Here is a 17,222-nt window from a genome sequence, read left to right on the forward strand (position 1 = left end):
ATTAAAATCATGTTCATGAAAGGGACTATGCACTCACACATAAACTCTTTAACCTATATTTAATACTTTAATTAATACTTGTATTAAAATCATGTTCATGAAAGGGACTATGCACTCAGACATAAACTCTTTAACATATATTTAATACTTTAATTAATACTTGTATTAAAATCATGTTCATGAAAGGGACTATGCACTCACACATAAACTCTTTAACATATATTTAATACTTTAATTAATACTTGTATTAAAATCATGTTCATGAAAGGGACTATGCACTCACACATAAACTCTTTAACATATATTTAATACTTTAATTAATACTTGTATTAAAATCATGTTCATGAAAGGGACTATGAATTCACACATAAACTCTTTAACATATATTTAATACTTTAATTAATATTTGTATTAAAATCATGTTCATGAAAGGGACTATGCACTCACACATAAACTCTTTTAACATATATTTGATACTTTAATTAATGCTTGTATTAAAATCATGTTCATGAAAGGGACTCACACATAAACTCTTTAAAATATATTTAATACTTTAATTAATACTTGTATTAAAATCATGTTCATGAAAGGGACTATGCACTCACCTGCAAAGGTGGTGACTCGGTACTCGGACAACACTTCGTTTACTTTAATACAAATTTCCGTTGACAAAACCTGGTATCATTTCCACTAGAGTTTAGTCTAATGTTCAACGGGACTAATTAATAGTCTAGCTATTATTAGTATTATAAAGGCGTTAAACAATACTCTTCACCCACTATGTACAGACAGGGGCCAGACATGAAACACCGGAGGGCAGAATCATTTTGGCATATAGCACTTTTGTAATCCAATAACCGAGGCGGCCCTTCAAACCGGATTCCCCGTACCGCGAGTGGTTAAAAAGATATTATAACGACACTTATATAACACATAATAATAGCTAAAATAATTATTATAAGGTCCTAATAACGTTACTATATTTAAATAAAAGCTATATTAAAAATTAGGTAGGCGTATCTTACCTACAAGGGGGTTTGGCTAGAAGCCGGGCTCTGCAGGGGCAAAACTTCCAAGCCGAAAGCTCTTCTTCTCGGAGCCGTCGAGCTCTCCGGGGCTTTCTTCTAGCGTTAGGGGAGTTTTGGGAGGTTTATAGAGAGTGTAGAGAAAAGAAAGAATGGGAAAGGTGTGAAGAAAATGAGGGTGAGAGAGGCTCTATTTATGGGATGAAATATGGCTGAACTTGGTGCCACATGTCACCATCTGGTGGCAAGACTTGGGGAGAAAGCAATGACCAAGATTGTGTCACGTCACCCATTTTCGCACAACACACTTCCGATTTCTAAAATCCTTAACTTTCGCATACGAGCTCCGTTTTTGACGTTCTTTATATCCACGCGTAGGTAAAAATAAGATCTACAACTTTCATTTTGACTTCGTCGGCTAATTCTCGACCGATCTTAAATTTAATAGTAGGAGGAGATTATATTGTTAAATGACCGCGAAAAATTCGTAACTCTTTCATACGGACTCCGTTTTCGTCTGTATTTTTATCGTTGACTTCCTATTAATGAGATCTTCAATTCTCATTTAGTTCACATAGGCCAAAAAATCGCTCGATCTAAAATTCGAGTTTCGGGTCGTGCACTGTCATGCCAAATCTTAGAAAATTCATAACTTCCTCATACGAACTCAGATTTGGGCGTTCTTTTTTTCGGTTTAACGTATACTACAACTTTTGTTTAGATCACTAAGGCCAAAAAGTCCTCTATCGTAAATTCACTATTTACGTCTCCCGGTGTCGTGCAGGTTTTGCCGTAAAACTTCGACGGGCCATAACTTTTTCGTTATAACTCGGATTTCAGCGTTCTTTATATGTACGAAACCCTTGTAACATATACTACCACTTGGTTAAGATTACTCCTTTTAAATAATATTCCATCAATAACTCATTTTTGATGCTTATTGTCTCTAAATTGACTATCCCGAATTTGCGGGCGTTACAATTATCTCCCCCCTTAGGATGATTACGTCTCGGAATCATCAACGAAACAGGGCTGTATAATGACTCCATTCGTTATCTCTTCATCCTAGGTAATAATCGTAACTTTTATGTTTCTTCGAATGCGTATCTAACTCGTGGTCTTCTTGACTGCAAACGGTGCTTGATCTTGCACCCGTTCTTTATGTCTTGTTACACTTTCAATCATGACCTTCATGTCACAAACTCGCTCTTTATCAGAGACTCCTTCTTCTTCTTAACAAACTTAAGATAAGTTTATTTGATTTCCACGATAGACCGATGGGTCACGTTCTAATGAACTCTCATCGTATGTTGCAACGCTCAGACTCAGGTCTCTTAGAGTCAAATTCTGCAATGGAATATACTTTCCTTCATGTTCTAATGTGATATAATCACATTTTAACATGTAGCATTTCTAGCTGCCAACTTCTTTAACTAGCGCGATACTTCTATTGACCGCTTCGATTATCTTTCACTTCAATCTTCTGGCTTAACTTAGATGTTACATCGAACTTGGTTCTCTGAACCATGTAACATACTCATCTTAGCCGGACTCAATTTGAGACCACTAGGGTCGAAACAACAATCATCTTCTTAATCATTACCGAAACGATGGTAACGACATACTTGAATAAAACGAAATCAATTACTAGCTTCTTGGTAACCTTATGACTTCCCCTGATCCAAGTGCGAGTCCTGTGCTTCCGGTAGTATAGGCCTCTACTACCATTCACACCTACACATACTCGTCCCAAGTATTGTCTTGCAGTTTTCCAAGTCATCATACAAGAAAATCACACAACAGCTTAACACATCAGATAGTAAAACAACAGTTTTATATTATTCCTTGAAACGATTACATGGTTGTTCAAGTTCACCCTAGACTATGCCTCTAATAGGCTGCACCTTAAGATACTATAACTTGATCTTCAGATATCCATCCTCACTCCTGATTCCTTGCATTGTCAGCTGCTTCGTCTAGGATCATATGGAATGCTCTTGCCTTCGGTTTTGGCGGCACATTTGGCTTTGCAGCTTCTTCTCTCCTTGGGCAGTTTTGCTTGTAGTGTCCTTCTTTACCACACCTAAAGCAAACTTCTCTCTTGGTTGTGCATTCGCTGGCATAATGACCTATCTTCCCGCATTTGAAGCAGGTCATCTCTTTATAGCATCTCCCAATGTGCTTCCTTCTGCACTTGTCACACCATTGTGCTCATTCTCCAGACTTTGAGAATTTTCTCTTCTCTTCGGACCTTGTGGATCCTTCAAACTTTCTCTTATCGCCAACTTCAACCTTGATGGTGGTTCTTCCCTTGATCATATCTTCAACAAACTTGGCAGCCCAGATAGCTGCCTCTAGAGTAGGTGCCTGACGTACCGACACCACATACTCCCAGGGAAGTCCCTTTGCGTACTTATCGACTTTTGTCAGCTCGTCTGGGACAAGGCGCAAAGCAAACTCCATTTTGTCCGTGAAGTTTTTGGTGTATTCATCGATGGACATGCTCCCTTTCTTCAAAGTTAGGAATTAGTTCTCTAGCTCGAGCAGGTTTTGGGCTAAGTAATACTTGCGCTTGAAATGCACCAAAAACTCTGTCCAAGTCAGTTGCAGGGGCTCATTGGGGCTTAGAGTCTTCCCCAGGGTGTTCCACCAGCGCACAACACCTCCTCGGAACTGACGTACTGCAAATGTTGTCTGTAACTTGCCTCTGCATCCACACATCATGAAGGCCAACTCCACCTCCGATATCCAATCCATAACTCCGATCAGATCTTCCTTTCCAGTGAAAGTCGATGGCTTGCAAGTCAGAAAATCCTTGTACTTGCATCTGTTCCTCTGGTCTCCGTCATCTTGGTTGTTTCGTCGAACTATTGGTGGGTTGGCTTGACCAACGGTCCCACTGTAGTTCCCTCCTTCCGACTGCCCATCATCCAGTTCAGGTTGTTCGATTGGTATTGTAGCTTCCTCTCGATTCTGTTGAAGCAAATGTCTGGTTTCCTCCATTTGACGATCCAACATCATTTGGATCATCGCCTGTACTCTGGCTATCGTGATGGGCTCAGGAGTGGCTACCACAATAGGTATTTGCTCAATAACTGGAGGTTAATTCCTGTTTCTGTTCGTGTTCTTGACTCCACTTCGGGTTCTTGCCATTTTGATCAATACACCAATTCAGACGTTCGGTGTGTAATGACAAGAAGTAAGATAGGAAATATTTTATTTACGATCGACATGTAAATCTCCCTGTCACTCCGAAAAGTTATATGCCAGTTCTAATACCGTAATTAAACGTTTAGAAACCTGAACACATAAAGTTTCGAGATCCGGTCGGCAACAAACCATAGATCCGATCATATAATGCATATCATAAATCAATTAGCACATAAAAGCATGTTAGGTATTTTCCCTAAATAAGCTAGTGCTTGTGTCTATTCAGGTGTCTTACCTAAAATTATTAGACACACTCCTCACCATCATTTCCTATCATTCTAAGTTTAAGTCTAGAAATAAATTCTTATTCCTAGTTCGGTTAAACTAATGCTCTGATACCAACTGTGACATCCCCATTTTCACGGCCAGAAAAGACCGATTTTGTTTATGCTTTATAAAAATCAGAGTACCTCTTTTAGTGAAAATGTTGCGGAATTTGTTCCCAGTAAGACATGATAAATACGTTATCAAAACATTTATGAAGAAATGTATTTTTATTCATTTTAAAACATTTGGGATGTCATTGTCAATACCGAAACATAAGCATAAACATAACTTACATTCATTTACACTAGTGATCTACATCTCTTTAATCTCTCAGTGTAATGTAACTTTGTATCGGCACCTGTGATACAAATAAGCTTGAGTGGGTCAGGTTGGGAAACCTGGTGAGTAAACAGGGATTTCAATCACAGAATGTTATATCACATATATAATTTAGAACTCACAAAATATACAATTTCACCATATATATATATATATATATATATATATATATATATATATATATATATATATATATATATATATAAGCAACTCTTACCCCACCCTGTTAATCCTCACAACGAGACTATCCATACTCTTGGACCTTAAATTTTACCTCTTACTTAACCCATACTCTCGGATATAATTCATCCTCTCGGATCAATAATTGTGCCCATTCCATACTCTCGGATTAGGGACAAGTGTCTATGTATAAATCCATTCTCCCGGATTAACGACTAATGACTATGTCCTATCCATACTCTCGGACTGAGGACGACTGACTATGTCTTAATCCATACTCCCGTACTAAGGACAACTGACTATGTCTTAATCCATACTCCCAGATTAATGACAGTTGACTATGTCCAATCCATACTCTCGGACTAGGGACAATGACTATGTCTAATCCATGCTCCCGGATCAATGACATATACTAAAGTTCTATTCTATGAGTATAACTCACTCATACTTGTAAGAAAATACTACTCAATATTCCTCATAGTTAATTTAGGTTTACTCTTTATCCTAAATCATCATATATAATCAAGTATGTTTTTTAACACGTATTTCAGGCAACATCAATTAACTCGCACATAAACATATAATTAATACTTCAATCAATACTTGTATTAAAATCATGTTCATGAAAGAGACTATGCACTCACACATAAACTCTTTAACATATATTTAATACTTTAATTAATACTTGTATTAAAATCTTGTTCATGAAAGGGACTATGCACTCACACATAAACTCTTTAACATATATTTAATACTTTAATTAATACTTGTATTAAAATCATGTTCATGAAAGGGACTATGCACTCACACATAAACTCTTTAACCTATATTTAATACTTTAATTAATACTTGTATTAAAATCATGTTAATGAAAAGGACAATGCACTCACACATAAACTCTTTAACATATATTTAATACTTTAATTAATACTTGTACTAAAATCATGTTAATGAAAGGGACTATGCACTCACACATAAACTCTTTAACATATATTTAATACTTTAATTAATACTTGTATTAAAATCATGTTCATGAAAGGGACTATCCACTCACACATAAACTCTTTAACATATATTTAATACTTTAATTAATACTTGTATTAAAATCATGTTTATGAAATGGACTATGCACTCACACATAAACTCTTTAACATATATTTAATACTTTAATTAATACTTGTATTAAAATCATGTTCATGAAAGAGACTATACACTCACACATAAACTCTTTAACATATATTTAATACTTTAATTAATACTTGTATTAAAATCATGTTCATGAAAGGGACTCACACATAAACTCTTTAAAATATATTTAATACTTTAATTAATACTTGTATTAAAATCATGTTCATGAAAGGGACTATGCACTCACACATAAACTCTTTAACATATATTTAATACTTTAATTAATACTTGTATTAAAATCATGTTCATGAAAGGGACTATGCACTCACACATAAACTCTTTAACATATATTTAATACTTTAATTAATACTTGTATTAAAATCATGTTCATGAAAGGGACTATGCATTCACACATAAACTCTTTAACATATATTTAATACTTTAATTAATACTTGTATTAAAATCATGTTCATGAAAGGGACTATGCACTCACACATAAACTCTTTTAACATATATTTGATACTTTAATTAATGCTTGTATTAAAATCATGTTCATGAAAGGGACTTACACATAAACTCTTTAAAATATATTTAATACTTTAATTAATACTTGTATTAAAATCATGTTCATGAAAGGGACTATGCACTCACCTGCAAAGGTGGTGACTCGGTACTCGGACAACACTTCGTTTACTTTAATACAAATTTCCGTTGACAAAACCTGGTATCATTTCCACTAGAGTTTAGTCTAATATTCAACCGGACTAATTAATAGTCTAGCTATTATTAGTATTATAAAGGCGTTAAACAATACTCTTCACCCACTATGTACAGACAGGGGCCAGACATGAAACACCGGAGGGCAGAATCATTTCGGCATATAGCACTTCTGTAATCCAATAACCCAGGCGGCCCTTCAAACCGGATTCCCCGTACCGCGAGTGGTTAAAAAGATATTATAACGACACTTATATAACACATAATAATAGCTAAAATAATTATTATAAGGTCCTAATAACGTTACTATATTTAAAAAAAGTTATATTAAAAATTAGGTAGGCGTATCTTACCTTCGAGGGTGCAGGGGCAGAACTTCCAAGCCGAAAGCTCTACTTCTCGGAGCCATCGAGCGCTTCGGGGCTTTCTTCTAGCGCAAGGGGAGGTTTAGGAAGTTTAGAGAGAGAGTAGAGAGAAGAAACAATGGGAAATGTGTGAAGAAAATGAGGGTGGGAGAGGTTCTATTTAAAGGGTGAAATATGGCCGAACATGGTGTCACATGTCACCATCTGGTGGCAAGACTTGGGGAGAAAGCAATGACCAAGATTGTGTCACGTCACCCATTTTCGCACAACACACTTCCGACTTCTAAAATCCATAACTTTCGCATACGAGCTCCGTTTTTGACGTTCTTTATATCTACACGTAGGTAAAAATAAGATCTACAACTTTCATTTTGATGCAATCGGCTAATTCTCGAGCGATCTTAAATTTAACAGTAGGAGGAGATTATAGTGTTAAATGACCGCGAAAAATTCATAACTCTTTCATACGGATTCTGTTTTCGTCTGAATTTTTATCGTTGACTTCCTATTAATGAGATATTCAACTCTCATTTAGGTCACGTAGGCCAAAAACCGCTCGATCTAAAATTCGAGTTTCGGGTCGTGCACCGCCTTGCCAAATCTTAGAAAATTCATAACTTCCTCATACAAAGTCAGATTTGGGCGTTCTTTTTATGCACGCTCTCAGTTTAACGTATAGTACAACTTTTATTTAGATCACTAAGGCCAAAAAGTCCTCTATCGTAAATTCACTATTTACGTCTCCCGGTGTGGTGCCGGTTTTGCCGTAAAACTTCGACGAGCCATAACTTCTTCGTTATAACTCGGATTTTGGCGTTCTTTATATGTACGAAACCCTTGTAACATATAATACCACTTGGTTAAGATTAATCCTTCTAAATAATATTCCATCAATAACTCATTTTTTATGTTTTTTTGTCTCTAAATTGACTAGCCCGAATCTGCGGGCGTTACATACTTTAAGTGTTAACACAAAATGGCAATGTACTTATATATTGTGACAACTAGTATTTTAAGGCTAGGAAATTATGTCCATGTGTAATTAACTTTTGATGTATCATGTAACCTAAGTATGATGTTATACATGTTATTCATTCAACAACAACAATTCGAATCAAAATTCACTCCTGAAGACATAAACCTAATTCAATGCACTACATTCATTCAACTTTGGGCTTGTAACCCTGACTTCCCAGTTTAAACCTACTAATGGATCAAGATTCTTTTATTGGGCCGAATGGGCCCATAAACCCTCAACTTGATTCTTTTGGGCCGAAAACACATATCCTTGTTCTTTTTGGGCCATAAGCTCATATGTGGGCCCACATGGATCGAAAATCCCAAATGGGCCAATGTTATATCAAGCCCAAGATGCATGTTCTTCTATTCTTTCTCCTATTTCCGATGTTAATAAAAAAAGGAAAAGAGGGTGATTATTTAGAGTGATACCTCATTAAAAACCACCAAATAACAAAGTAATTGTCTAACAAATTTCCATGCACCCAACATATGACCCCCATGCAAAGACCAACCTACTCTCTCTCTCTCTCTCTCTCTCTCTCTCTCTCTCTCTCCTTATTTTGGCCAAAGACCATTCTCTCCCTCACCAAAATCATTCAAACTTCATTCCACTTTTAAATCCCTCGCTACACCCTCAAGAACTCCTCCATTTTCTTTCATGAACCCGTGAGGTGGTGTGTGTTTACAACAAGTTTTTATCAAGTTCATCCTTTTTGGTAAGTTATGATCACACTCAAGATGTTGTATTCCATTTTGTGTTAAGGATTTACTCTCATAACTACCTTCATTTCGTGTTTAAGCTTCTTAGAACTTCCTAAGTTCGAAACTCTTCCTAAAGGAGCTTGTTAGGCCGAAAACTCCTTCAAACTTCTCTTCAAGACCCAACTAACACTAAGGTGAGCTTCATACCCCCTTGTTTTCGGTTTTACTATGTTTTTTTATTTTGGGGGGGGGGGGGAGAATACAAGTTGGTTTTGTGTTAAATCTAAGTGTTTATGCATGCTTGTGTGTATTTTCATGATATGTTGTGCAAATATTTTATGAATATGTGTAAAACCCTCATAAACTCAATATATCCTTCAAGACTTGAAAATATTAGCAAAACAAGTTACTTTATGTAACTCATCATGATTGTTGAAAGGATAAAACATGTTAAGGGATACTTGAAAACTAAATAAAACCTTATAAGGGGCCAAATATGACAAATAGGCAAAAAGTGAGTCTTATTATGAGACTCACGGTTTTAAAGGGGCCAAAAGAGTCATTTTTGGATAAAATGGGTTTTTATGACATTCACGGTTTTGTAGGGGTCAAAAGTGTTATTTTTGACAAAATGGGCTTCTTTTGGGCCTTCACGGTTTTAATGGGCTAAAATGGACATTTTTCATAAAAATGAGCCTTATTTAGAATTCACGGCTTCATGGGCCTAAAATATAATTTTTGGTCTTTATGAACTTAAATTGTCCTTTTGAATAAAGATGGACCTAAAATGTAAATTCTCGGTTTAATGGGCCGAAAATGTCATTTTATCAAAAATGGGCCGAAAATGTCATTTTTATCAAAATAGGCCTCAAATGCGTATTTACATGTTTATTGGGCCTTAAATACCTATTTACATGTTTATTGGGCCTCAACTACCCATTTACATGCTTATTGGGCCTTGTATATTCACTTCATGTTTATTAGGCCTTAAACATCTATTTACATGCTTATTGGGCCTTGTATACTCATTTCATGTTTCTTAGGCCTCAATTACCCATTTACATGCTTATTGGGCCTTGTATATTCATTTCATGTTTATTGGGCCTCAATTACCCATTTATATGCTTATTGGGCTTTACGACACATTTTATACTAATCGGGTTAATAACATTAAATACTTGACATTTTGATAAAAACAAATGGTATTTTATCTCCAATGTTTGGTAATCAAATACATACTCGAAACATTATTTTAAAGCGGTAAATAATGTGATACACTGTTCATGTAAATTTAGTTAAGGCTCCTATGAGACGCGTTTTCACCCGTACCTACCTAGTAGACAACCTTAACTCTTGTAGTTATAACTAAAGTCTCTTGGAGGGAGAGCGAGAGTTTGTGTTTAGATCTATACGGGGTTGACAACCCCACACATGAGCTGTTCGCTACAGTTAGACTAGTCCAGTCTAGGGTGACAAATGTCTTACCTTAAACAAGTGACGTCTGAAGAACGTCATGACAGACAGATCAGTCATATCAAGCATGGTTATAACGACTCACACGGAGATTAACAAACACTGTAAAAATTTACGGAATATGTATGTTATACTTTTGTAACACGTACGAGCTATTCATTTCTACAACACTTGAGTCTTATAGTTTAAAGACTATATATTACATTTTATTTACAACAGAAAATATTGGATTTTCTAGAACTCTCTCTTTATACATTTTCAAGAAGATGATCACACATGCTATAATACATGATTTGAAACAAAACTCTCAAATCATTTTTACGGAAAATATCGGATTTTCTGGTGTTCACAAAAGATACAAAACTTTTCATATAAACATGCTTATGAACCCACCAACATTATATATGTTGACGTTTTCAAAATAATTTGTATTCTCAGGAAATCGTTAAGCAAGTTGGTCATCAAGAACACGTGGATTTTTGTTGTATTTTGTTATCATCATACATTTAACATTTGGAATGTAATTTGTAAGCCAACACACTTATGTAAACTATGATGGTTGTTATATTTCATGTGTGATGACGATGTTGTCTTTGATTCAATTATATATACTGTGATGATATTACAAGATGAAGTGAACGTTTACGCCGTTCTGATTCGGGAGTGTGACATATATCAAGTTCTGAAAATATATGTTAATGGTTGGATATATTAAAACTTGGATATATTATTAGATCTTATTATATCGGAATTGGCCAGTTGATGTGATTTAACCTCTTTAAAAGGTTTGTATTAAAGTGAGAAAATGAATTTTGTGTGAAAACTTAAGTAAGGTGTAAGTGATCCAAGTAATTGCAAGAATTCATCAATGCATATTATATTTGATTAAATACTGGAAACCGAGACATCCACAATCGTTTTGTATCCCACTTTTAGTTAACAAACAAATTTATTAATCTGATGTATTTGTGTAGATTCCTTACTATTGTTTCTTTTTCACAATAATTTTTTGTTGTTAAAAAAAATCAAAGATATTGGACCGGTTGTAATTATATTTGTGGTAGGATTGAAGATTTTTATGTTGGTTTATGACCATTTTAAGGCACATGGAATTAGTTATATTTGACTTTGCTTTCCTTACTATGTAGATATTTAACTATTAATTACCATTTCAATTAAAGATTATAAAAAGATGATAGTTAATTACATTTTTGGTCCTTTGAGTATGGCCGATTTTTCTTATTTTTTTGTCCAAAAAGTCTTTTGTTTAGTTTTAGTGCTAGATTATCTATTGTTTTAATTTTTGTCTTTATTGAGGTATGTATTTATAGTCCCAATGTTGACTATGATTACCGTATTGCGACATTTATGTTTTTTATAAATATTTATTGTTGAATTTATATTTAAAGGTAGCTGCTAAATAAACAACCCATATACACCTCATTTTAAAAGTCAAACTATTTTTTCTAAAAAAACACCCTATTTACTAGGTATATTGAAGACCTAAAAAAATTCAAACTTAGTAACCTGTGTCTCAAACTTAGTAACCTGTGTCTGACATCTTGTAAATTGTATATATAATAAAACCACATTAATATCGATATAACTAATAACAACTTATATTTTATTATAAAAAGATAGATCAACATTAATCTAACCATGTAATCCAGTTTAGGTAAAATTTCTAACTTTGTCTATTATTTCAAAATTTAAAATATAATTTTGGTTATTTCAGTCCAACCACCGTCATCATCGCCGACGGCTAGCGGCACTGCCGCCGGAAAAGTATAAAACGTCGATCGAGAGAGAGAGAGAGAGATAGAGAGAGAGAGAGTTATGGTAATCATCGCCGACGTAAGCATCGCCTAGATCTTCGCTGCCGGAAAAGAGAAACCGTTTAATGAGACAGATCGATGGATGGTGTATTTTGTGTTGGCGACGCTCTGGTGTGCTCCGGTGGCATCGATCTTCGGCGGTTGCTGTGCTCCGGCAGATGAGGCGACGTTGTTGCTCATTCAGATGGGGGCGACGTTGTTGCTCTTTCACAGCAAACTGCAAATGAAAGTGAAAATGTTTTAACGTTTTTAGGGTTTTAATTGGGTAAATGGACTGGACATTAACTGGTGGGCTAACCTTTTAAAATAAATTAGTTTTGTAAGTGGACATTTCAAGCTATGCGTCGGTTACTGGAAAAACTCAAATACATATTTATGTTTAATTATTGCCTTTTGGTTGCTATATATATATATATATATATATATATATATATATATATATATATATATATATATATATATATATATATATATATATATATATATAGATATATATATATATATATATATATATATATATATATTATTTTATTTTTTTTAACAATTCTTTTTTGTTATGTTCATAGTTTTACGAAAAGATGGCGAATTTTTACGAGGAAAACTCACTGTTTTTCACCGAACGGGTATGATACTTATCATGATATTAGATTTTTTTAATCATTGTAATGTTCACTAGTTATTAACATAGATTATTTGAATTTTTAGGTGTTCTATTCTCTAAATGAGTTGATGGGATGGGTACAAAACAAAGCATTTTCTCTTGGTTATGTCATCGTGAGAAGAAGATCAAAGACAAATGAAAATGGTGTGGTGTCTTATGTCACACTTATTTGTGATCGTGGTGGTGAATACAAAATTAAAGCAACAAGTAAAAATTCCGACAAAAAAAAAATCAATTGTCCATTTAAATTGGTTGGTTCGTATATAAAACAATTTGATGGTTGGACGTTGAGAGTGAAATGTGATCAACATAACCATCCACCAGCACAACATATGGAAGGACATGCTTATGCTAGACGGTTGAAAGAAAACGAAAAAAAGTTGGTGGCTGACTTGACAAGTGAGAATGTTGAACCACGCAACATACTCTCGATACTAAAAGAGCATGATGAGAATAATGTTTCTATACTCAAAACCATATACAATGCACAATACAAGCTTCGCTCGTCCCAGAACGATGGAAAAACTCCGATGCAGGTATAATATTTCAACAAGTATATTTTACAAGTATATCAGCGTACTTGAACTCCAGTGGGTACATTTGACAATTATTTTTTAAATTTAAGTTATATATTGGTTGTTTATATATTAATGATATTTCAATGCAGGTGAGTGTATTCCATTGGAATCGATAGATGTATTCTGGAGAAAGCTTAAAATTTCACCGTCAATTCCTATGGAAAATGAAGATATATGTGGTGATGGTAAATTTGAAATGTTTAAAGAAACCTACAATAAGCAACCGGAAGCTGTGAAAAAAAGCATGATGAGAAAGCTACTAGATATATTCCAGCCTAGTAAAACACACATTAGAGAACCCGCAATTCAAAAAAATACACGTGGACGACCAAGTTTGAAGAAACAAAAACAAAAACAAACTGATTCTATCAATCAAGCTCCTAGAAGACGCAGCTTTTCAACCATGCCAAAATTTGTTGAGTTGAACAATAGGGAACCGGCAAGACATAGTTCATACATAACCACAATTCCAGACTTGAATGAAATTCCAGACTTGAAAGAAGAGCCAGACTTGAACGAAATTCCAGACTTGAAGGAAGAGCCTCAATCATGCTACAATCATCGACTAATAGATGAAATTCAAGTGATGTTTCATCCTTACATCACACATATACAAGATGTAGAGGGGGATGGAAACTGTGGATTTCGAGCAATATCTGTTTGTCTTGGGTATGGCGAGAATGATTGGCTCTATGTTCGACGTCAACTACTAGACGAGTTATTGAGTTCATACGATGCATATGCTAGAGTTTTCACTGATGGAATCGGTGAACTATATACTTCGTTGAATTTCTTAGAATCGCCGGCACCTAAAAGATACTGGTTACTTATGCCTGAAACAGGTATCCTCATTGCCAACAGATTTGGTGTAGTCCTTACTTTTTTAACCAACCAAGGCTCTCTCACGTTCTTTCCTCTTTGGAAAGGCCCGGAAGAATTTTTGTACCATCGCGTTATTACGATTTCACTTGTATATGGTAATCATTATGTGATGGTACAATTAGAAGAATATTGCCCGCTGCCTACCATTTCAGCTTTCTGGATCCGCCACAAAGCCCCATGTGCAGCTGGATGGGAAACTATGTTCATGTCACGTCTAGAACTTTATAGACAACTGAAACCTTACAATCCTGAAACACCTTTTATAACTATAGAGGATTGTTAGAGGGTATTAATTTTCTCTCGAATTATGCATTTATGTATTCATGAAGGATTGCTAATGCTATTGTTTTTTGCATCATATTTTTGTTTTTATATATTCATTTATATTTAATTATTAAACAATATACAAATATATATACGTTATTAATCTATATTAATTAAAAATAAATAATTAATCATTTATATATATATATATATATATATATATATATATATATTTATGTTTTAAATACTCCAAAAAAATATTAATATTCAAGCATAAAATAAAAAAGAAAATATAAATAAAAAGTAAAGAAAATAAAAATAAAAAGAATGCACGTGAATTAAAAAAAAAACAAAAAGTAGGGTATACAAACTTCGATGTAAAATGGCATTGTTGACTTTTTTTTATTAGGGTGTTTTTTTAGCATAAGTTGTGTTTCTAGTAAATGGGGGTGTTTATTTAGTCATTCCCATATTTAAATTATAGTTATAATAATTTAATCCCATTAACCATAACCCCACTCTCCCGTCATCTCTTAAGACCCTTATTTTTTCACGATACACACCAAAACCGTGAATCACTCCCTCTCTTACTCCTCATCCATTTCCTTTATTTGATTATCTCTTGCCATACTCCAACTAGATCTCTAATAGAAGACAACCCAAGTGAGGAGCCGAGCTAGGCCAAATCTCCGATAAAAGACAATCAAACCTCCAACAAGTGAGGAGTCATGGTTTACATATACAACCGAACTTAAGACAACAACATATTTATTTATTTAAACCAAAACCATAACATACTGTTATTTTTAATATAAAATAACAACAAAATTATATTTAAAACTAAGAAAAACGTATTTTTAAACAAAAATAACAAGACACATAACTTTATCCAAAAATAACTTAATACCTTCATTTTTAACCGAAATCAACAACGTACTTATATGTTTAAACCAAAACACCATTATAGATTTATTTTTAACCAAACCCGCAACATACTTCTATTTTTAACCAAAACAACATACCAAGTGCCACATGTCGCATGTTGTGTTACGTTAGTACGTAACCATTCGCCGAGAAGAAATATATCCACCGCCTCCAATCCTCGACCGCTGCATTGCACGGGTACCCCACTAGTGTGTGTGTGTATATATATATATATATATATATATATATATATATATATATATATATATATGGTTGAGTTATTGTGCGAACCAAAAGATTTGTGAGAACCTGTGAACTCATAATTTACTCATCATTTTTCAACATCAAAAACATTAATCTTCTCCAAATGGTGCATCTAAGTCATATCTAGACTAAATTTTTTTTTTTGACAATTATTTTATTTATTTTTGAAATTTGCATTTATGGACAATCAGCAGTTGTACGGACTACTAACGAGCACAATCAGCAATCCGTACAACTGCTGATTGTGCTCACCAGTAGTCATACAAAAAAACCAAAAAAATTAAAAATAAAAACATTCGCCAAATCTTTTTTTTAGCCTAGATATGACTTAGACGTACCATTTGAAAAATATTAGTGTTTTTTGTATTGAAAAATGATGGGTTGATTATGAGTTCGCAAGTTCTCACAAATTTTTTGGTTCACAAAAGAACCTAACTCTCTCTCTCTCTCTCTCTCTCTCTAACAACTAATAAGAACCAATCAGAATAAAATAAAAATAGGTTCAATAATAAATCATAAAAGGGTATAATAGTAATCTTGGCTATACCTAATTATGGTAAAATATTTAAAACATTTAATATCCTTTAAATTGGGTGAATTTGTTAGTTAATTTAGACGTCTCGTTCATTAGCATCACCAAAAAAACGCCAACTTCGACCACAACCCTACATCCTTTAATTGCTGACCATAAAACCTCAGTGACAATCTTTACCGCCAGTCCTCCGCTATTCATTGCCATCACTCACCTCCATCATGTTCGATTTTCTGTCTAATGAACAGGGAGATTGTTGCAAACACCAGTGACCTCGCAAAGCAAAAAAACTGAGGAACCTACCCCTCTTCTTTAACTCGATGCAAGAATGAAGGCACAAAGAACTAAAGACGAGGTATAGAGGCGTATTTGTGTGCGTATGAATATATATCAAGATCATCAAGAAGGATTTGTAATCGATCTTGAGCATCGACCAGCATAAGTTGATTAATTCCACAGATCTGTTCCTTTCCCAGTTAGTTTAAGGATTGTTAATGCTTCTTAATTGGCGAAGTCTTATTCGGTTATAGTCCCAAAACTCGACTTTCTAATATTTCTTTTTAAAAGACTGGATTAACATAAAACTTGGATTTTATTGTTCCCTAAACTAGCATCTAGCTTCAGACTAAATCGACATCTGATTTTGCCCACCAACTGTTTGTTAAAATGCTTGAACCAAATATTTCATCCATTCATTTACACATGATGTCCACCGATAAGTCTTTATATCCATTTGAAAATTAGCAAATGTTGTTTTGTTAATATGGTTTGTGTTGGTCTAATGAGGTCTTTATTTTCTCTATTTTAGCTTTGCTTATGGTTAGTTATTCCATAAACATGATGATTTAGTTTTATT

At 34.2% G+C, this 17,222-nt stretch overlaps 1 protein-coding gene across 1 annotated transcript; it reads left to right on the plus strand.

The window, feature by feature from the left end:
• The first annotated feature begins 12,343 nt into the window (after positions 1–12,343).
• LOC145121956 (PKS-NRPS hybrid synthetase cheA-like) lies at positions 12,344–13,616 on the plus strand. Its single transcript, XM_079057635.1, has 4 exons — positions 12,344–12,490; positions 12,828–12,884; positions 12,967–13,458; positions 13,590–13,616. The coding sequence occupies exons 1-4, from the start codon at positions 12,344–12,346 to the stop codon at positions 13,614–13,616; spliced, it is 723 nt and encodes a 240-aa protein (XP_078913761.1).
• The last annotated feature ends 3,606 nt before the right edge of the window (positions 13,617–17,222 follow it).

The sequence above is a fragment of the Lactuca virosa genome, chromosome 1, assembly GCF_052849685.1.
Source record: "Lactuca virosa cultivar CGN04683 chromosome 1, Lactuca_virosa_CGN04683_v6, whole genome shotgun sequence".
Taxonomy (NCBI): domain Eukaryota; kingdom Viridiplantae; phylum Streptophyta; class Magnoliopsida; order Asterales; family Asteraceae; genus Lactuca; species Lactuca virosa.

What these genes read in the sequence shown, in the direction of transcription:
- LOC145121956 (XM_079057635.1), top strand. Translation starts at nt 12,344, where the DNA reads ATGGTGTATTTTGTGTTGGCGACGCTCTGGTGTGCTCCGGTGGCATCG. An exon ending in ACAGCAAACTGCAAATGAAA is followed by an intron (nt 12,491 to 12,827) that starts GTGAAAATGTTT and finishes TTATGTTCATAG; the next exon opens with TTTTACGAAAAGATGGCGAA. An exon ending in ATGGAAAAACTCCGATGCAG is followed by an intron (nt 13,459 to 13,589) that starts GTATAATATTTC and finishes ATTTCAATGCAG; the next exon opens with GTGAGTGTATTCCATTGGAA.